This window comes from Pelodiscus sinensis, chromosome 13 (assembly GCF_049634645.1).
Source record: "Pelodiscus sinensis isolate JC-2024 chromosome 13, ASM4963464v1, whole genome shotgun sequence".
In the NCBI taxonomy this organism is placed as follows: Eukaryota; Metazoa; Chordata; order Testudines; family Trionychidae; genus Pelodiscus; species Pelodiscus sinensis.
This window is the reverse complement of record NC_134723.1, coordinates 46,991,686-47,015,164: the sequence shown is the minus strand read 5'-3', so window position 1 is coordinate 47,015,164 and position 23,479 is coordinate 46,991,686. Positions and strand designations below refer to the sequence as shown.

At 45.2% G+C, this 23,479-nt stretch overlaps 1 protein-coding gene across 1 annotated transcript in view; it reads right to left on the bottom strand.

The window, feature by feature from the left end:
• Positions 1-7,753, bottom strand: part of LRCH2 (leucine rich repeats and calponin homology domain containing 2) — a 37,274-nt gene extending 29,521 nt beyond the window's left edge. The window contains exon 1 of the mRNA XM_075941191.1: positions 7,485-7,753. Coding sequence (XP_075797306.1) covers positions 7,485-7,752 — 268 coding nt within the window. The 5' untranslated portion in view covers position 7,753. The remainder of the gene's footprint in view (positions 1-7,484) is intronic.
• Positions 7,754-23,479: the final 15,726 nt, after the last annotated feature.

The window sequence follows — 23,479 nt, the reverse complement described above, 5'->3', positions numbered from 1 at the left end:
TAGGTTTGTTGCAATAGGCCAATGAAACAAAATCCTAAGGAGTCAGTGCAATATCAGATGAGAAGAAGCATCTTTCACTCTTACCTTTGCAACCTGGAGGCTATTTAGACACTTCTAAAATGTATACCCTGCCCAATCTGTTCCTCCCCCCTTCCTCCTTGCTGCCTCTAACAGAAAGAGGCAGCAAGAGAGGAGTAGAGGAAGAGGTGCTGGAGGGAGCCGGCTTAAAAGCAGGTTCCTCCAGCTCCGTGGGAGGAGCCAGACAAGCAGCAGCAGCATTCCATCTTTGAAATGTACAAGAGTCCCCACTGGGGATCTTGGACATTTCAAAGCGGAAATGCCACATGGAGCTTGGGGTCAGCGGGGGCCTCCCCACTGGACCCACGTTCCAGGTGGCATTTCAATCTTTGAAATGCATAAGAGTCCCTTGCACAACAGCAGAACAGCCAGGCCAGGCCAGCTCTTGCTACATTTCAAAGCAGAAGCGCCCTTATCAACTAATAGAATAGTCAATGGAAATTCCATCGACTATTCGATTAGTTGATTAATCTAATTTTAAACATACCTAGATTTGACGCATACATTTTATTTCCAAGTCTTCTACAGAAGACAGTTAATGAAAGACTGACACTGTCTTCTGACCATTACTCAACCCCACTGGCTTTTTGCAGGAAATGCCTATCATCAATCAGAAAAACAGGGAAGGAAAGAAAATAAGAACTGTTCAATCTGCCAATTCATGGAAACTTTACTACTAAGACAAATGTGTACTGCCCAGTTCACATTAAATTTTACAAACTCTGGAAAACAAAGCAAAACACTGGTGAAATGTTAACACCACCGATGAAGAGATAGGACTATAGGAAGAAAGCTCTCCTAGCTACAGTAATATTGTACAACCAGATGAGGTAACTTAAATGTGTCAACTTAGGACAGACTTTCTACTGGAATTACATCTTTTTTAGTCTGTTAATGGTGCCTTTCTTCCATTATTTCTTAAATAAAAACAACCTGTTTTAGGTTCTGCTCCGTTTAAGATGATGAGTCTTGCAGATGAGTCTTGCAGATTTTCCCAATCTCATTTTTCAGAGAACTAAACCTACTAGTCAGGAGACTGCAGATGGAGTCACTTATTTTTGGAATCAATCTCATCCGGCATTGCTTTTAGAAAAAGATGCAAGGCAGAGTAAGCGCCATCTTTCAGTAAAAGCATCTGCTAATGTCTCAAACCCCTTTTTCCCAAGCCAGTCATCTAGCTGCTGAAAGGGAAAACCAACCCCTTTCTCTCCACCAACCCCAGAGTCCCATGTTTGCTGCAGGTTAGGGGGTGGCTTATGCTGTTCTAGCCCCCTCTAGCAGATTTAGGACAAGTGTTGGAATTACCATACTGTACTCATCTCTGCCCCAGACAGCAGCCTAAAACACTGGTGTGCATGATTCTGATCAGTTTCACTAAAGGTCACAGTTCTGAGTAGCAATGGAGAAACTTGACAAAATTATTACATTTCATTCTATTCCTGCTAACACTGAGAGCATGACTACTGTCCACCCTGGAATGAGGTCTTCATGGGACCATTCAGACATTCAAGTTAATAAAGGGAAACCACAGTATTCTTTACTAAAAGTTACTGCATGTTCAGACTAGGAATGTTAAAATACGTTTAAGTAATCATGTAACCACTGAAAACTTCAGCGGTTACATGTGAGGGCAATCTCCCGCTTGCCACACCACACTGCTTCCTCTGTAACAAAGGCAGCGAGGGAGGGGGGAGAGGAGATGGAACTGATTTGCACTTAGCAGCGCAGGGGGAGGCAGGTGGCTCCCCAAGAGTCGGTGTGCACAGGGAGCCAGCTTTTAAGCCCATTCCTGGGTGTAACTGTGTACAAGAATACATTTTCACATCCCTAGTTTAGACAACATTCAGACAGTGTTCCAGTAGCCACATTAGCTCTCATTACCCCCCCCCCCCCCCCGAGGGAATTCAAGCTGTTGGGGCTTCACACCTTAAAACAGGACTACTCAACTTTGGAAGCCCCGGGGACCACAATGATACTCTGAGCACATGCCGAGGGCCTCAACTTAAGTGTGGTTTCATGTACATGCAAATATATATACACAAAAATATGCAAATAACTTTTCACACTGACGAGCATGAATACAAAGATTAAGGCAAGACTACACAACACACCGGCCCCATTTAAGTCAGTTCTGATTATATTAACAACATGCAATATTTACCCAATTTCCACTGATATGACAGCACTTTTAATAAGCAATGACAGTCCAGGAATTTAACTACTAAAATACATATCAACAGAAGACCATTATATTGACTCGCCATTATGGAGTATGCTCCCAAGGGAGGTCATGTTCAAAGTATCCCACCCACGGACTGTGTGTTGAGCCCTGCGTAAACCCAAACTGCATCACGGACTGCAAACAAGCAGGCCGCATATGGCCCATGGGCTGCGTGTTGTGTAGCCCTGCCTTAAAACCTAAGTAGTTTGGGATTTGGAACTTGGATATCTGAGGCCTTGTTTTCCATTAGACATGGATGTGTTTTTCTGCACTAAGACGGATGCTGACAGCAATTTCTATATGTTTGATGAAATAAAAGCTTCATACAAAAGCTACATAAGAATGTTATTTAAGATGCAATGTCAAACTTTCGAAAGGTAGGAAGTGCTAGCTTGACAGTTGCCCATGCAAACTTAGTTCTGTCCCTTGTGTCTCCAATCTGCTTAATACAGTATGAAGGGTCCCTGTGATTAAAAAATGTCATGTGACCAGGTAATTAAAACTCTCTCCTAAGGCAAATACCTAGACAACCTTAATTTTATCTCTTTTGTAACACATTTGACTTTTCCCGGCTTTAGAGTTCTTGACTTTGCAAACTAAGAAACATTGACTGGAAAGAATAAATAACTAATTACTTCAGAGTGGTCCCCAAAATAGGAGGAGACAACACATTGGCATGCAGGCATTGGAAAGAAGCTTCCCTTTCTGCTTATGCTATAACTATTCCACTGTTTTTCAAAACTTTTAATCTGGCACTTTTCGTATGCAAGAAATGCACCAATATAACTTGACAAAGGCTGAAGTATATCAATTTATACGTATTATGACATAGGGTGTTCTTCAGTTTGCAGTCACATTTTCTCCACTAAGCTTCAGATGCACCTCACTCCATTTCTGCAATAAAATCTAGACTCAAGTTACAGAACAGTTCCTGGTTCTAAAATAATAAATTGAGTTCTTATTACCTGACAGCCTGTCACCTGTTACTATTCATATTGATATCAATACCATCAAAACCTCAAACTTCTGTTTCAATAAAAAAGGTACAGTTTGGTTACATGTCTATGACATAAATCCTCACATTAATATCCTCACAACAGCTCTCTGACTGTAAATCAACTGATCTACAAGGGGCCAAACAAACATGAAGTAAACAGACAAATAATGTCAGTAATGCCAATGACACATCCTTCAAAACTGTCAGTAATCATACCAGTCTCGGACATCAATATTCAGAAGATAAGATGTAACAGGGAGGCTGAAACATCCCAAGACAACCTCCCCATAACAGAGAGGCTTTGCAGCAGACACATTTCAAAGCCCATCATTTACCTCTCTCTTTGTTAATGCTGTGGAAGAGGGTAGGTCCTTTGTCTATAGGATAGGCATTAGAGATGTGATGCTTATCCAGTGATGCTCACCGGTTCCAGTTAACCAGTGGGGGCTGGAGCAGTTCGCTGCCCACTGTGGCCAGGGGGCTGCTCCAGCCCTGGGGGGCCTGCCACAAACAGGGGTGCTCCAGCCTGGCCAGAGCAACCCATCCTTGGCGGGCCCAGGCACACCATAGGCAGGGGCTGCTACAGCTTGGCTGATGCAGCTCCTGCCTGTAGCGGGGGGGGGGGGGGGGGGGGATCACTCCAGCACAGCCATGGGGGGGGGGGTCGCTGAGGGGAGGGAGTACTCCAGCCCAGCTGCAGCCTCCCCATCCACCCCATCTTTAATCTGTTAACCAGTTGAACATCACATTTAACTGATTAACCAATTAAACAGGATTTTACATCCCTAATTGGCATCCCTAGCACTGCACAGGCACCTATAGGCATATTTTTAATATTTTAAGAAACAATGAATTAGCACTGAAGTTTGGTGAGGCAGCGTCAGGATGCTTGTACATCTGCTGATTATGTGGTCCCTGTTCTGTGCATAGAAAACAATAGTTTCAAAGGCTGTCCACATGGCACTTTTCATAAGCATTAAATTGCCATGTTTTATTTTGTTTTTAAACCGAGTTCACAGAAATAAAAAAGCAAAAACATAAGACACACTGCATGTGTCTCAACCTGATAGCAGATACACACATTCCCTGGCCAAGTCAAGACTTCAGTGATGTAATATACCTGTATGCTTAATTCCCATCAGAATTAACAGAGCCCACACAATGAGAGGATGTGGGCCTCAAGACTGTAGTTAGTTTGCTCTTGGAGCATTTCCTATTGGATAGCCTCCAGTTTACATAGATTCTCCAGTTTACAGGATCTGACAGATGTATAATCAGCATCGAAGGGCCAGATTACCATTGCTGCAAGATTACTGCAGGATATAAATTTTGCTACGTAATATTATGAGATGCAGTAAACCGCCAGAAGCCTTTGCTACAACACTTGCAACTCATGGTATGGTAAAGCATTTAAAACTTCAATATATACAGGAGACCACATAAACGACAAGCTGGGGGAAGGGAAGTGTTCAAAGTGGGAAACAATCACCCATACTCCTGTTCCTGGATTGGACAATTCAGCTCAAGTTTAAATAAGTAACTGTGTCACAACTGAGTTACACTTAATTCAACAGACATTTTATAAAATGTGAACCATAAATACTTCCAACTCAGTAAACAGATATTGGCGTCTAGGGAGGAAGAATGTTGTTGTGGTTAAGGCTAAGCTATAGTAGCTGTTCTAGGGTCCTGTTGTCAGCTCTACCACAAGCTTTAGTCACTTACAGACAAGTTTTCAAAAACAACTACCACCATTGACTTGTAGTGGACCTGTGTGTGCTTAGCACATCTGTAAGAAAGTCAAGATGAGTAACAACTGAGGCAGCAAACCAGTGAGAATGTGTAACCACTGTGCCTCAAATTACATAAGAAAAAGATAGGGATAAATATTTCCCTGTTTCACAGGCACCTTGCGAGTGGAGCTAATTTACTGGTAGTGTTAAGTGCCATAGAAGTGCTTGTAAATAAATACAAATAGTGTTACAACAACATAGAGTCTGATGCTTTAAAGAAAATCTGTAAGAAACAACTTTTGCTGCACTTGCAAAAACAACTAAAAATTCACTCACAGGTTAAAAGAAACAGATGAGAAAATCGAAACCAAATTTTAAAAGCTACAAAATTCTTGTTTACAAACAACTTTAGGGAAAAAAAACCCACTGAAGTACAACCTATGCATTTTAGGGATTAATTCTTTAGTAGGTCCCACAGTAAACCAGTTCTGCTGTATACAAAGAGCTGAAGACTCAAGGTGCCATTTGCCAATATTACAAAGGATTTGAACAAATTCCTTGATGCCATAAAAGCACATACAGTTCTTTGTAGCAAAGACCTCTTTGTATGCATTTGCACAGTATCTCACATGATGAAGCCTCAGTTCCGATTAAGGCCTCTAGGTGCTTCTGTAATATAAATGACATTCTGACAAAGAGTCAGATTGCTATTAATGTACACAAATTGTTTTGTGTTGGTATTTTAATTGTTGCATACATTCAAAACAGTTACAGTGCTTTGACCAGCACATGCCCATTAATGTATGGACTCATGATGAACAGAAGGCAAGACGGAAGAAATCTTTTAAGATACTCAATATACATTTCTTCATTTACATTTTCATTGTTGAGTATTTACACACACAAATGCTTAGTGTGTTGATTAGCACATTTTATAGCCTTTGTTTTTAAAACAGAAAAATGTAGAGCTATCACTCCACAACTCATTTTTAAATTAATCTTGTGCATCTATTGTAAAACAATTAAAGCATTCTTGCCTAGAATAGAACCATTAACAGACTTATTGATGAATACTTCAAACATCCAGTCTCTTATCAGGCCTCCACAAATCATAAAAAAAGACACTGTGATCTTACTGAGCAAGATTGCTTATAACTCTACACACAACATGAAGTCCACAACAAAGACTAAGGAAGAGTAAGTATTCAATAGACCATTGAGCACAGAATTGTCACAGATGGGGGAAAGCAATAGTGTTCTGACTCTCATTCAAAATGATAAACAAATTACCCACAATCCCATGAAAAAAAAATAAATATCGCTTTCAGTTTCCTACTGAAAATCCCTTGCTACTTTTGAATACATCAGACCACCATTTATATATATATATATATATATATATATAATTCTACCATCCCACCCAAATTAACTCACATTCAATTGTGAGTTCTGTAGCAAATTAATGTAGAAATACACATTACAACTCTTGTAGCACATAAGTATCAACCAGATTTTCTAGAGACTATACAGAAGCAAACATCTCCAATTCACCTCACATTTTAAGTCAAGATGAATTCAATGGTCTAGTTTTCTACATGTGCATGTAGTAACATGGTGCACACATTCAGTCCTGAGCTGCTGATGTGCACCCCATACCCCTCCTAACTCATGATGGGAAAGAGGCGCATGGGGAACTCCCAAACAACCACCCTGTATGATGAGGGAGGAGACGCCCCCATGGGGCCAAAGCCCCCAGAACAGGCCCAGATGAACCATGACACTCAGCCTTGATTACTGAGACTGCAAAATAAGCAACTCACCAGCTCCCCCCCAAAGTGCTGCCCCAACATCTCCCCTCCCCCCCATTGGCTGCCCCCCCACTGTCCTCCCACCACACACTGCCCCCCCATCGACACCCCCCACACACTGCCCCCCCATCGACACCCCCCACACACTGCCCCACCCCCCCATCGACCGCCTCCCTCCCCCCCACACGGATCTTATCTCCCCCTCACCTCCCCCACACACACAGCCCCCCCCATCGGCCGCCCTCCCCACACACTGCCCCACCCCCCCATCGGCCGCCCCCCACACACTGCCCCCCCATCGGCCGCCCCCCCACACACATTGCCCCCTCCCATCAGCCGCCCCCCCACACACACTGCCCCCCCCCATCGGCCGCCCCCCCCACACACTGCCCCCCCATCGGCCGCCCCCCCACACACATTGCCCCCTCCCATCAGCCGCCCCCCCACACACACTGCCCCCCCCCATCGGCCGCCCCCCCCACACACTGCCCCCCCCATCGGCCGCCCCCCCACACACTGCCCCCCCATCGGCCGCCCCCCCCACACACACTGCCCCCTCCTATCAGCCGCCCCCCCCACACTGCCCCACCACACACTGCCCCACCCCCCCGTCGCCCCCCCCCACACTGCCCCCCCCCGGCCCGCACCCGCTTGCGTGGTGTCGCTCAGGTCGTAGCCGCCGCCGGGGAAGTCGCGGAGCTTCCTGCCGCTGAGGCAGAGGATGCCCGAGCCCGCCGCCTCCTCCAGGGCCCGCTCCAGGCTGCGGCCCGGCGGCAGCGGGGCGGCGCCCCAGGGCGGCCCGGCCGGGTAGCAGAGCGTGAGGTGCGCGGGCAGCCCCAGCCCCCCGCCCGCCGGCCCCAGCCCGGCCGCCATGTCGGAGCGCAGCGCCCCGCGACACACCGCCGCGCCGCGCATGCGCCAACGGCCCCGCCCCCGGGAGCGGCCTCGCGCGCGCCGGGCTCCGCTGCCCCGAGCGCGTGAGCTGGGCGCGTGGGGAGGGGTCAGAGCCACGGCGCGGCTGCCGCTGCACGGCCCTAGGCACCGTGCACTCGCCCCCCCCCCCCCCCCGGTATTGCACCGCCCTTCAGCGCCCCGTTTAACTTGGCCCCCCAGCCCTCCGCCGAGTGCACCTCTAGGGCCGGCGCCCCGGCTGCACTGGCCCCTCTGCAAGAACTGGCCGCTGCCCGCACTGCACGGGCCTTCTCGCACCAGTACATGTATAGCCTCGCGTGGGAACTAGGGCTTCTGCCCCAAGAGTTATTCCTCTCCTCGGAGGAGCAAGCCCTCTTGCACAAGAGGACAGTGTAGACGGGTCACGTGAATTTCTTGTGCAAGAAACCTCTATGGCTAAAATGGCCATCAGAGCTTTCTTGTCCACACTGCCATGGATGCTCTTGCGCAAAAGCACATGCCTGTGTAGACACACTCTTGCGGAAGACTTTTTGCACAAGAACTCTTCCGCAAAACAGTTCTTACGCAAGAAGCTGCCAGTGTAGATGTAGCCTCATGACAGTTCTCACTGCGCACAGCCCTCTTCCATAGCACTAAGGCTATGTCTACACTGGCAGGTTCTTGCGCAAGAACGGCCGTTCTTCCGCAGAGCGTCCACACTGGCCGCCCGCTCTTGCGCAAGAAGATTTACAGTAAAGCGCACTAGGAGAGGACTTATTGTGCAAGCGCTATGCTCTTTTCTAACAAGTGTAAGCTCTCTTGCGCAAGAGGGCAGTGTGGACGTGTGGCAGGGGTTTCTTGCACAAGAAAGCCCTATGGCTAAAAATGGCCATCAGAGCTTTCTTGAACAATAGAACATCCACACTGCCATGGATGCTCTTGTGCAAAAGCACATTGCAGTGTGGACGTGTTCTTGCACAAGAGTTCTTGCACAAGAATCCTTGCACAAGAACCTGCTAGTGTAGACATGGCTTAAGTGTCCTTGTCCACAGTATACGGTGCAGATGCCATTAGTCATGAAAAGGTGAGAATCCCCATTCAGTCACAACCCATCAATAGACAATTCCGAGGATAGGATCCACCTTTGCAACCTTACTCTCATGAGTAGTGTACTGACTTCACTGGCTGGGACAGACCAGATAAAGAGGGGTGTATGATAGGGCCCATAGATTAATTGCTTCAAAAACATTTGGCAAACTTTATAAAATGGAAGGTATCACTATGTACTCTGTTATACTGTCCAACATATGAACACTTCTAAAAAAAGAAGGTGTTACAGTTTAAGGTAATAATAAAGATCTGTTAATTTGTCAGGGCTGGTCTTACCATGAGGCAAACTGAGGTGGCCACCTCAGGGGCCAGACTGGGCGGGGTGGGTGGGGGGGGGGCTCCACTAGGACCCAGAGTGTAGAAAATTGTGTCTGCTGCTGGTGCATATGTAGGCAGCAGAGCGGCACCATGAGAGGAGTAGAACAGGAAGGAGGCAGAATTGAGACCTTTCAAAGTTTTGGCCCAAGTGAGGGGGCACGGGGGCATCATTTGATCTCCTCACCTCAGGTGCCAAAATGTTGTGGGCCATCCCTGTAATTTATAGTAATCCCATATTCAATTATTCATTCTTAGGCCAAATCATCAGCTGGGGTAAATGGATGAAACTCCATTCACTTCAGTGATGTTTCTCTGTTCGCACCATCAGAGAATGTAGTCTTCTATAAAGTTTTATATTGGTGGAATGGGCATAAAGAAGAAATATCAGGTGGGTGTGGAATATAAGGAACTTTAGACAGAACTGGAGGGACATCTTGGTTTATGTTGCTGCAAGCTATCATCCTGCTAATAACATGGAGGAGAAAATTTACATTTTGAATTGAAAAGGAGACCCATTAAAGCTTGAAGGTTCACAGAGTTTCCCTGCAAAGCAAAGAATAGTCCCTTTTCAACCATCAATGTTCCATTTATGAAAGTCTAGGGCACCCAGAGGATAGACATGAAAGATCCCATTTGATTAACAATTTGGCACAATCTTAGCCTACCATGGTGTCCATGGCAACCCTTAAATGACTATTTGAAATATTATTTAAAGGAGTATACATTAAGCATAATGCCTGTTGGGGGGGTGTACAATTCCTGTTTACAGGATCATAAATTCTGCGATGAGAACAAATCAGTAATAGCATCTGTTCAGTAACCACAGAGCATGATTAGTATTTGTGATGTAGGAAAGAAAAAAATCAATAAGGAATCTCATCAGACAATACATAAGACCAGAAATAAAGAATGCAAGTAACGTTCTCACATGAAAGATAAATTAAGGAATGTTGGTGTGAATGTGGAAAAAAATATTGGTGCTCTGACTTCAATCTTAGATGCAAAGTGGAGTAATACAGAAAATCAGAAGCCACTCTTGCACTATGCTAATCTCTGTAGTGATATTACTAGTACTTATAAAATTGTTTAACATTTTGTGATTAGCAAGTGCCCTGGAATATTACCTCTTCTGCAAAAGGAATTATCTAAATTGGAGCTCTGCAAATATGAGAATCTGTATACCTATCAGAAAAAGTCACATGGCTAGGCATGGTCCTGACTGGAATAAGGCTAATGTAAGATCCACAGAACCGGAATCTGAGTGGATTGCGTAGGATGCAATAGAAAGCAGAATTTGTTTTCATACTTAGATCTTCCTATGGTTCCCTAAAATGGAAATTTTGTGTATACAACAAGACTCAGTTTGTGGCTCTGAAGGAAGTTGCTTCCATGAGCTCTACAAAGGAAACTAGCCTTTGGTCAGCAAATTAGTCCATAATGTCTCTGCTGCCTCACACTGACATATTAGTCAAAGGAGGAGTATACAGTGTGGGCGATATCTGTCTGAAATTCAATAGCACAGAATTAACCAGGCTAAGGTTTAGTATTTTAGTGCTTTGTCTAGCACATTTAATGAGATGTATAGATTCCAAGTGACTACTGTGATCATCCACTCTGATCTTTTGTATAACACAGGCCATAGAACTCCCTCCATATAGTTCCTGGAAGAGATCGTTTAGACAAACTTAATGAGGCCGTGCTGATAATATGATCATGTAACTGCAAATAGATTGATTATCTCCTACAAGAAATCCCTAAATCAGTGAAGTAAGTAGCATGAGAAGTGAACTAGGCAACAGTAGCATCAGTGGGCCAGTTCATCTGCTCTGCTCCAGCCGAAGGCGGAAAGGTGTTTTAATGCTATCTTACACAGCATACTGAAGATTTCCCAACTTGGGGAGGAGGGGAAATAGAAGTAGTCTAATATCAACATCACAGTCCTCTGAATAAATGGTATGGTAGGGTCCAGCCAAACAAGGACTATATGGGCGCACATGGCTGGTCTTGGCTCTTTGCCACAACTGCTATTGCAAATTATTGCAGCTGGCCACAGTATCGACCACCTTGAGAACGGGACTGGCACCAGGATCAGAGAGAGGAGCACAATAGTTTCATAAAACCACCTTTGCCTCCCACTCTAAGGGTGTGTCTAGACTACAGGGTTTTGTCGACAAAAGTGGACGTTTGTCGACAAAACTAAACCTGCGTCTACACTACCGCTGAGTTCTGTTGACATAACATCGACAGAACTCAGCAGTTTTGTCAACGCTGGTAAATCTCATTTTACGAGGAATAATGCCTTTTGTTGACAGAGTTCTGTCGACAGAAGGCGTTATTGCATCTAAACTGTCCTTTGCCTCTACACTGCCATGTCGACAAAGCAGCTTGCTTTGTCGACAGAACTGAATGTAGTCTAGACGCTTTTTGTCAACAGAAGCTTTGTCGACAGTATCAGTAACTTCTGTCAACAAAAGCCTAAGTTCTGGCTGATCACCCATACATGAGGATCAAAGCCAATATATCTGCATAATCTTTAGTTATCACAAATTTTTGTTATTAACTTCAGATTTGACTTTAAGATCATATACAAATTTGTATCTATAAAGTTCAGTCAGCTGTTGATTGGCTGAGTCTCAAACCCTCTTGTGTTTACAAGTGTTATTCTGCTTTATGAGACTACTTTATTCCTGATCTCAGCATTCTTATGAGACTTCCTTTTTTTAGTTTTGTTTTGGGATCTTTTGCACAAAAGCAGCATGGGAGCAGCACAACACATATGGAACTAAGTGGTGGCGTTGCTGGTATTTTAAATTAGCATAGTGTTTTCATCAGAATTTCCAGGGTAAAACCCCCACAGCTTTGCAATACTCTTTGAGTAGAAATGGAGTCAAGAGAACTGACATTTTTCCAGAGTTTGAGGAATATTTGCATAGAGGTTTTGGTTTGGCTCGTTATCAAAAAGGCTGAGCCAAAACGCCCAGATCTCTGAACTTTTCCAAAGATTAAAGGGCTCTCTCCTACTGCTTCAACTGAGGCCCACCCTCTTCTCATCAGATTTTTTAAACATCAGCAGAAGTTGAGTGAGCAGAGGCAACTTTTGGGGATCACTAAACTCAGTGAAAGTGATTGTTTCTTTCAGAGTTAGTGGAATTCTCTTTTCTGTGTTAAACTGTCAGAAGTATCCATAAATCATGGTCTCCAATGGCAATAATGTAGTGTATGCAATCAAGGGCTCAGATCTTGGGCTACGTCTACACTGGCATGATTTTGCGCAAATACTTTTAACGCAAGAGTTTTTGCGTTAAAAGTATTTGTGCAAGAGAGTGTCTACACTGGCATGTGCCTTTGCACAAGAGATGTGCTTTTGCGCAAAAGCATCCATGCCAATGTAGACGCTCTCTTGCGCAAGAAAGCTCCGATGGCCATTTTAGTCATTGGACTTTCTTGCGCAAGAAATTCATATTGCCTGTCTACACTGGCCTCTTGAGCAAGAACACTTGTACAAGACGGCTTATTCCTGAGCGGGAGCATCATAGCTCTTGTGCAAGAAGCACTGATTTCACACATTAGAACGTCAGTGTTCTTGCGCAAGAACTCCCCGCCAGTGTAGACAGGTGGCAAGTTTTTGCGCAAAAGTCCTGTTTTTGCGCAAAATCTTGTCAATGTAGACAGAGCCTTGGTATATTGCAGCCACTTTATATATGCTAGCTGGCCATGGAAGAGTAACTATAGTGGAGGGGAATCTTCTGGAGGTACAAAGCTGAGGCAGTGTCTCCTATGTCAATTTCTTTCTTGCTGCTGATGTAGAAGAAGCACAATTCCACCCACAGCTAGCTGCTCTGAGCGGTGTGCTGGAGCAGGCCAGGCAGGGAGCCTGCCTGAGGCTCCCACTGGTCTGCAGGTTGGATCTGAATTTTGCCCGCCCCTGTAATAGAGCCATTGTTTCAGGCAGGTTGTCTGGACTCCGTTTTACAGCACCATATGGAGTCATATTCAGAAACTTCCTATAGCGCCCATCAGAGCTATTACTTTAGTAAAAGATTAATTCGGGGAAAAAAGTGCTGGACTCGCATATATTGAGTCCTGGCTCAATCCTGCCTATGGACAAATGCTACCTTTAGCTCACTCGCTCACACAATAGAGCAAATAGGAAAGGCTTCTGGGGATGGCTGAGGTGCCATTAATACAGACTCTAGTTATTTGAAATGATGGATTGGTACCATAGCTACAGAATAAAAATGGACTATTATGAGAGGGTGCCTAATTTGCAGGTTTCTCAGTGCGGAACAAGTAGGAAAATCTGTGTTCACTTGAGAATTTCTGGTGAACGAATCCAACCTTTTGTTTAGATGTCTGGGATTCTTAAGTCTGATTTTACCCACTATTACTTCACTTGTTTTGTCTTTTGTTGGATCTTACACCACTTTTTCCTTCAGTATTCTTCCAATTTGTCCTTATTAAAAAGCCCTCTATTTCCTCCTTATCTTTGTTGTGTTTTTCCTACAGTGCTAAAAAATAATAAAAATAAAAATAAAACACACCCCTCTAATTTTCAGGATGCTGAAAACCACTGCAAAGCTTCCCACTCTTGTGAGTGACTTCCCCTTTGAGAGTCTTTTGTGGTTATCCACATCCGTTGTACATGAACTTCACCTTTTCTAGTCTAGCATTTAAGTCTGCGCAGGCAAAATATGACCCATGACCCAGGCTTCCTGCCTGCCCTGCCCCACACGCCGCTCAGAGCGGTCAGCTGCCATGTGCTTCTCTGAGCACTGCTGGGTGGGGAGCAAGAGGCTTTGTGCACTGCTCCTGCCCCCAGCACAGTCTTGCAGGTCCCGTTGGGCTTGTGGCACTCAGAGAAGCATGTGGCCCCGATGGCCAGCTGTTTTGAGAGGTGTGCAGGGGCATGGAAGGCTGGGAGCTGCTGGGCTGCTGGCCAAGAGCCCCCGAGGTAGGTGCTTCCTGGCCAGAGCCTGCCTCTGGCACGACTGCCCCTCTTCCTGCATTAGGAATGTAAAATCCCATTTAATTAGTTAACGGGTTAAACAGGGGCAAGGAGGGCTGCTCCAGACAACCTGGAGTGCCCCTGCCCATGGTGTGCTGGGCTGGGTCTGTTGCGGGCATATTGCTCTGGCCGGGCTGGAGCACCCTCCGCCCACAGTGGGCCCGTGAGGTAAGGGTGATGCTTACCAGTTACCATTCACATCCCTATCCTGCACCCCTCCCTCATGTAACCCAAACTCTCAGCATCCCCATGCCTGTAACCATACTCCCTCCCCCCCATCTCCCTGGACCATAATTTCCTGGCTCAGGTGACGCTCCAAATCCCTGCACCCCACTTCTGCACCCCTCCTGTAGGTCAAAATCCTCTAAGACCCTGTACCCCAGGCGCCGTCCCAGGTCACAACAACCAAGGCTAGCGCCCTGCAAATCTGCTAACATGCGTGGTTTATGTTCAAGGATACAAATGTGGATAATCATATTTATTTTGTATCTAGAACCCTACAACTTTGGGAATCCACATCCATGGATGTAGATAGCCGTGGCTCATTTTTGAGGATACAGGTCTCTACCCGACGTCACAACCCTCTCTCAGACCCTGCACCATCTCCTACATCCCTCCTAGTCGGAATCCTCTCCTGCATTTATACCCTCTCCTGGACCTTGCACCCCAACTTCCTTCCTCAGGTCACAACCCTCTCCTTCTCCCAAACTTCTAACCGATAAACATTGTTGGAAACAGTGATGTTGACTGAACATAAGAACGGCCGTGCTGGGTCAGACCAAAGGTCCCTCTAGCCCAGTAGCCTGTCTGCCGACAGTGGCCAGCACCAGGTGCCCCAGAGGGGGTAATACAACAGGGAATCATCACATGATCCCTCTCCTGTCCCCCATTTCCATACAAACAGAGGCTAGGGGTGCCATCCTACCCATCCCGGCTAATAGCCATTGATGGACCTGACCTCCATGAATCTATCTAGCTCTTTTTTTGACCCTGTTAAAGTCCTGGCCTTCACAACATCCTCTGGCGAGGAGTTCCACAGGTTGACTGTGCGCCGAGTGAAGAAAAACTTCCTTTTGTTTGTTTTAAACCTGCTGCCTACTAATGTCATTTGGCAACCCCTAGTTGTTATATTATGGGAATAATAACTTTTCCTTATTCACTTTTTCCACACCAGTCATGATTTTATAGACCTCGATCATATTCTCCCTCAGTCTCCTCTTTTCTAAGCTGAAAAGTTCCAGTCTCTTTAATCTCTCTTCATATGGGCCCTGTTCCAAACCCCCAATCATTTTTGTTGCCTTTTTTTGAACCTTTTCCAATGCCAATAGATCTTGTTTGAGATGAGGCGCCCACATCTGTACGCAGTGTTCAGGATGTGGGCGTATCGTGGTTTTATACAGAGGTAGTCGGATGTTCTCTGTCTTATCCTCTCTCCCTTTTGTAATGACTCCTAACATTCTGTTTGCTGTTTTGACTGCCGCTGCGCACTGCGTGGATGTTTTTGAAGAACTATTGGTTCTGGAGTGGTTCCCCGCCTGTCGCGCAGGGGGCCTGCCATGGACAGCAGCTGCTCTGGCCGGGCTGAGCGCCAGAGCCAGCTGCAGCCCCAGTGCAGGGGCTGAGAGCCAGCATCCAGCCCTAGTGCAGGGTTGGGCGCTGCTCCAGCCAGGCTGGGGTAGTCTCCAGCCTGGGCCTCACTTTAGCTGGTTAACCAGTTAAACATTAGGTTAGCCTAATGTTTAACCAGTTAACCGATTAAGTAGGATTTGACATCCCTATCCCACGTCCCCTCCTGCACCTCAGTGCCAACCCCGAGCTCCCTTCTGCATCCAACCTCCATCCTAGACCTTGCAACTCCTCCATTGATATGAGTGTGACCCTTGACCATTTACCAAATGCATCAGAAATTATTGCCCACCCTGATTTCAGGTGTGGTGTTACGCGCTAACCCCCATATTTTTACAGGCCATTCTGCCTTTAACACATGGTTGAATTAGAACCCGGGGAAGCCATGTCTAGCGAAAGCCTTCATGCCTGTGGATCTGCCTGGGTCCAAGTTCAGATCCAGCTTTCCAAGTTAGTAGCTGCATTGCAACCCTGTAGCATGACTTCAAGACATCACATTATCACACCGAGATCTTCTTCTCTCTTCCTATGTTAATAAAGGCACTGCTCTATTACAAGCAACATTTCACTGCATTCTGCCTTTGGTTGTCCAACAAATTCAGTACATTATAAAAGATCAGAACTTTGTCTTGCTTTTTACCTTTGCTCTTTGGACCAGCACGCATTTGTTCATACATTAGACACCGCACAGACACAGCAATCCAGGAGCAATGTTACCCTTTTGTGTGCACCACAGTGAGATGGCTGACTCTCCAGACCTCTCCAGCCTGAAAAAGAAAAAAGAACATCAGCAACATACAGATACATGAGACACACCCATACCCAAAGCAAAAACACCCCCCCGCTTTTCCATGACAAAACGGTCCCGTCTGTCCCTACCCTAGTCTATGAGCATCTATCCAAGCAAAATCGTTCCCACTCAATAGCTTCTCAAAAGACAAGACAGAAATTTCTAGTTTCAATTTCAAACGTAAAAAGAAACCAGGGAGATTCTGGAAGACTGTAGAGAAAGACAATAGTAAGAAAGCGCCTTTATCTTCTCAAGCACCTTGGTGAACGCTTTTCTTCGTTGACCCCAGGCTGCTCGGCCCACGGTTTATTCGGCAGTGGTTTGATTTGCATGGAGAGCTGGTGAATCTCCACACAGGCATCTGCAGCCTGCAGGAGTGGTAGATCACAGAAAGCAGTCCCTGCCCTTCGTGAAGCGTGCGTAGCTCCAGTGGCAGAACAGAGCCGTTTGCAGCAGGTGGCCAGTAGGTACCAAAGGTGCTCTCTATATCATTGACGCTATGCACCTGCTCCTGAGAGGGTCCCGGCATTGTGAGCTCGGTGTAAGAGCAAAGATCAAGCAGCAGTTGCAGAGAAGGGATATCAACGGTTAACCGGTTACCTAGTAAGCATTACCCTTACCAAGTGATGCTTACGGGCTAAGGGTTTACCGGCACCTGGGAGAAGGCCCCTGCCAGCCCTAGAGGGCTGAGCTAGCCCCACTGAGCTCACTGCATTGCAGGCCAGGGCAGGAGCTGGCAACCCAGCATGGATCTGGGAGCGCTGGGAGGAGCTGGCAGAACTGGCAGCAGCCCTGCATGGGGCCGATGGAGGCGACGGCAGCCATGCGTGGGGCTGCCAGGGCCAGGAGAGGCAGCAGCCAGAGCAGAAAGGGCCGGCAGCAGCCCCACCTGGAGGGGCAAGAGAGCCAGTGGCAGCCCTGCATGGGGGGTGCCGAGACGGGCCAGCGTCAGCCCTACAGGCTGGGGGCTGCTCCAGCTGGGCTGGAGAGGTCCCCCCGATCCCACTTAATCGGTTAACCCGTTAAACCTAAAGTTTAACCAGGTACCTGTTTAAAGGGGATTTTACATCCCTAGTGCAGAGAATAGCGTGCATGGAGGCACTGCACGTTGGCCACTTGTGGCTACACGATTACTTTCGTGCAAGTGGAAGAACCAGAGTTTCTGAGCACAGACACGGGTCTGGAGGCTTTGCAGAGGAAAGAAAAAGCAGAGCCTTGAGGGAGCCGAGCAAGAGTTGAAAACACTCCACTGAAGCTGACGATCTTCTCTGTAAGGCCATTACTGATGCAAGTCTTTAAACCCATCAATCCAAGAGGGCTTGTAGGAGTACAGGGACCATTCAACATTCGGACCAGAACGATATTCCTGGGAGGCTTTTTTACAGGTGACGTCACTTTTCACGTTCATCCGCTAGCTGAGTGACTGTTTTTTCCATCCATCTCTATTTTGAAGAACGAGCTGAGGGTCTGCCACTCCTGATATTGCCTGATTTTCATCGGGATACACGTGAGATAGTGAGGCCAACAGAAACAGATTTATGTGGTTCTTTTGTCAGTCATCCTCCCTTTCTCCCTATGTGAGCACACAAACAATCACATTCAAACCTGGTATAAATAAGGACAGATCCCGAAAGTCTCAGCACATTGGCCCATTTTGGCAGTGAAGCAAGTCATGTTTCTCTAGATGGAACAAAAGGCAAAGGCACCATTCTACATGCTAATGCCAAATGTTTTAGTGGGATGTTTTGAAAAAGAGGAACACAGCTTATTATTCTGTGACATCTGATCTATTAATAGAAAAGAAACAAAAATAATTTCCCTCTCGCTGCTCCAGGGATCTTTTAATAAATAAATAAACAACCTGCTGTATTATTATTGTATAGACTGCAATAACACAGCAGATCCATTGAAGAGAAAATTCCCTGGTATATCCTTCATTTGGAGCATCTGTTTAATTGTACAACTGTCAATGCTTCAACAAATTACAGAAAGTACATTTGGCAGGTTTTCCATCCTAAAAGATAAAGTTCGCGAGCTTCATGTATTTTCTTGATAAGCGTGCATGCTAGAAATACGCAGAGAGCTAGAAATGCTTTGCAGATGGCAGAGCTGGGGTGAAAGTATTCATGGCACTATCTTTCTGAAATGGTGTTCTTCTGCCTGTATGATAAGCTGTGACAATGTGCATCCCCCCTACTGTTTCCTGATAGAATTAAGAATGCGGTCTTCCATTCAGTTCTTAATTTGGTCCCAGGGAAGCCACTTCTGGAAGTGTAGTCACGCGAAAGGTAACATCCACTTTGCAAGCAACGGTGTGACTGTAGCATGAGTAGACCTACCTGTCTCTTACCCTTACTAGCTTTAGCCTAGCTAGTGCATGCCATGATAACAGTGCTGACAAGGTGCACAGGCTAGTCTTCTGTGTCCAAGATCCCCAGGGAGCCAGGGTGCATACTTGCTTTGCTAGCCTGTGCCTCCTTCTCTATGCTACTGTTGTTACTAGGGCTAACTAGATTCAAGCTAGCATGGATATGCCCACTCACGCTGCAATCATACCTTCCCTTCCAGTCTAGTCATATGCTAGGACAGGCCAAGTTAATGAAAACAACTTCCTAAACATCTTCCCATGACAGTATTATGATTTAAAACGTTAATTTGATATTGGCTTATTCCATGGATGCCACTATCAGGGGATAGCCCTGTGGAATGCTGTGTGGTTCAGAAACACCAAATGCAGTTTATGCCAGAGAGACTAAAATCCAGGGGCAACTTTTCACTTCCACAGATAACAGGCAAAAAAATCATATACTCCTCAGACAGAAAAAGAGAACATATTATTGATTTGTATTGCTGTAGCCTGGACCCCATTGTGCTAGACACTGTACAAACAAAGAACCAAGACAGTCTTGATGAGTGAGTAATTTTACAGTGCAGGCTGCATCTGCTACCCTGGGGATGATGTTCTGTAGGAAAAGTTTCATTGATGGAAAAGATCTTTTGCCACATCAATGACTAGCTCTGATTTCACTAAGTAGAAATCAGTGGTGATGCCAACAATATCCAATTTATTACAGTAGCACAATCTAGCTGTATATTTTGGAAATGTGCATCTGTCTGTCTCTAAATCCACTTGCTCAAGAATGCCTCCTAAATTGTTAGAACTAAGACCACCACATTTTGTATATAGCTTCATCTTATCATAACTTAAAACAAGACCAGGGTTTGGTTGTGCCAGGAAAATGGGAAGCCCCTGGAATGGGAATGTTTTCCATAGCATGGAGAAGAGCGATAATCATTGTGGCCACTAGGGACAGCGTCACAGGGGAGAGCTATACTGCAGAGTGACCATTGGGGGCAGCCGCACCCCCAAGAGAGTGGCCAACTGGGGCAGGGGCTTGCTATCTTGCCTACCCCCCGATTGAGTGAGTGAGTGAGTGACCCTCCCTGCCCCAAACCACTCTTTCTTGAGTGGAACAGCTAATGTAGATTCCATCATTTTATACATATGGTTGAGATTATGTTTTCCAGTGTGCGTTCCTTTGTATTTATCAGCATTGAATTTCACCTGCCATTTTATTGCCCAGTCATCCAATATTGTGAGATCCCTTTGTAGCTATTCACAGTCTGCCTGGGACTTAATGATCTTGAGTAGTTTAATATCATCTGCAAATGTTGCCACTTTTGTCAGCTCATTTGTGAACATATTGAACAGGACTTGTCCCGGTCCCTGGTGGACACCACCATCTATCTCTTTCCATTCTGAAAACTGACAACTTATTCCTAACTCTTTGTTTCCTGACTTTAACCAGTTACAGGGAGTCCCCACTATAAGTCGCCCCAGTATGCATCCACTCCGCACTAAAGTCATTGACGCTTGTAGGAACTGATGTGTTATAAGTCCACCCATTCCCCAATCTTAAGTCATGCAGAAAAAATCCCCAAAAACAACAACAAAAATTTGTACACATGGAAGTCAGCTAGGAGGAAAAAATTCCCTGCTTTAAGTTGCTTGGAACCTCATCAAAGGCTTTCTGAAAGTCTAAGTACACTGTAGCCACTGGATCCCCCTTGTCACCCTGACTGTTGACCCCCCTCACAGAATTCTAGTAGATTGGTGAGGCAGGATTTCTCTTTACAAAAACCACGTTGACTCTTCCCCAACAAATTACATTAACCTGTGTGTCTGACAATTCTGTTCTATACAATAGTTTCAACCAGTTTGCCCATTGCTGAAGTCAGGCTTGGTGCAATGGCCTCTGGAGCCCTTTTTAAAAATTGGTGTCACATTAGTTATCCTCTAGTCATTTGGTACCGACGCTGATTTAAATGGTAGGTTGCAAACTACAGTTAGTCATTCCGTAAGCTCACATTTAAGTTCCTTCAGCACTGTTGGGTGAACGCCATCTGGTCCTCGTGAGCACATGTTTTACAATTACACTTTACAAACATTCAGTAACTTGGCTAGTTTTTATTAAATGTTACTTTAAAATGATAGAGACAAATTTGTCTGTTACACTCATGCAACCCAATTTAGTTCATTAGTATTGAAGACTTACACTGGGTAGATCTTGGCCTTCTTACCAAACCTCAGCATGTAAAACTCCCTCTTAAATTGTTAACCTCTGAAATTCTGTGTAATGGAATTAACTGTAGTACTTAAGCCATCGTAAATAAAGCAGGACAAGTGGGATATTTGCCAAGCTATAAGGTCACAGGCTTGGTATGGAAGGGTTATAGCCCTAATACCTATCTATTCAGTCACCAACGTATGAAGGCTCACAACACTGCCCTGGGCTCTAGGCTTATTACATTTTGTTTCTTCCTTACAACATCCCAATATCATAGGGATATGGAAGAATAAAACAAATGTAAAAACCTCATTTGCACTGTAGCTCCATACAATTAGTTTTGCCATTTCAAATCAGTGAATATTACTATACATGATGGCTACGTCTAGACTGGTATGATTTTCCGCAAATGCTTTTAATGGAAAAGTTTTTCCGTTAAAAGCATTTGCGGAAAAGAGCATCTAGACTGGCACGGACGCTTTTCCGCAAAAGCACTTTTTGTGGAAAAGTGTCCGTGCCAATCTAGACGCGGTTTTGCTCAAGAAAGCCCCGATCGCCATTTTCGCCATCGGGGCTTTTTTGTGCAAAACAATACCGCGTTGTCTACACTGGCCCTCTTGTGCAAAAGCATTTGCGCAAGAGGGGTTTTGCCCGAACGGGAGCAGCACAGTATTTCCGCAAGAACACTGACAATCTTACATGGGATCGTCAGTGTTCTTGCGGAAATTCAAGCGGCCAGTGTAGACAGCTGGCAAATTTTTCCGCAAAAGCAAAAAACTTGCCAGTCTAGACGCCGATGTCTTTTAAATTAATCTCTGTGATTCAAAGGGTTTCTAAATCTCCCCTTTAAACCTCTGAGATAAGTGACATTGTTTCACTGCTAATGTGATGAAAGGAAATGCCACTGGAAATCTCGCAGGTCTTTTACTTTTCAAATGTTTGAAAAAGGCAATTGTTATTATGTTACAGAAAATCACAAATGCATCACTAAACCCTCTAGATATGCTGTGAAAAACTCCATGGCTTTGTTGGACGAACAATGGAAATGCCGTTGGATAAAAATTCATTATGTCTAGATTGCACTCAGTCATTTAACTTATGCTTTCAAGGTTTAAAAAGAACAAAAATCTTCTGCGGGCAATCATTTAAATGCCTAATGCCAAAAGGGTTAAATAATTTCTCTTTGTCAGCACAGTTAGAAAGATGCAATCGGATGTTCCAGTTGATTTCATGATCACGCTAACTCTAAAATCATTAACCTGGATTTTGTTTAGTATCTTTAGCACTAGAAAAATGAAGCAAAATGAAATACAGTCCCTCTACCACCACCTCATCCCTAGTGTTTCTCTGTTAAGATCACAGGTTTTTTACATCTATATTGATGCCTTTTCTATGCAAATTGAACGGAACCCTGTAAAATCTCTAGTATCTCCCTAGAGAGTCATGCACAAGTTATTCTGCTTCAGTCAGCATCTTAATGATTGCCCTCCTCCCCCAGATTTCAGATGAGTGAAGCAAATAGCTCTACTGCGGAAAACATTCGATATGTATCATTAATGATTACTATGGATATCAGAGCTAATTCTCTCTTCTCGCACTGTAGTCAATTTAGAGTTAGTTCCACTGTCAGTGGAGTTACAATGAGGTAAAACGGTTTAAAAAAGGAATTTGGTTGGGACAGGAGTGGAGGACAATTTTGTTTATTTCATTGATGTTTCTAATAACGCAATAAAGTTGGTAAATTTAAAACTCCATTGTGTGCCCCATAGATTGGGTTATTGTTGTTGTTTTTAAATGGAGAGCACTTACAAGCATTATGATGTAAAAACCAGCATTAAGACGTGGTTAAAAACCAGTATGATTTGATTGTTACGGAATTTTAAATAATTGAAGCATATAAATTGTGTTCAGATTGAATTCTGGGGAAAGCTGGATGGTATTGCTTAAGTGCAAAGTCACTAAAAGAGTTAGGGCGCATGCTTAGCCTTAAGTCGCTACCATTTACATACTGGCTGTGTCGAGACTAGCATGAGTTTGCGCAAAAGCAGCCTCTATTGTGCAAAATCTTGCCGCCTGTCTACACTGGCTGCAAGTATTTGCGCAAGAACACTGATGTTGTAATGTACAAAATCAGTGGTTCTTGCGCAAATAATCTGATGCTCCCGCTCAGGGATAAGCCCTCTTGCGCATGATCGGGGAGGCTCCTTGTTTTACTGGCAGCTGCTTAGCCTCCTCCCATGCCGTGATTCTGGTCACAGCTTGTCTCAGGGTCCTTCCCCAGCTGCAGCTACCTGGCCACTCGGGGTATGACCACCGGCCCTTCCCTCAAGGGAG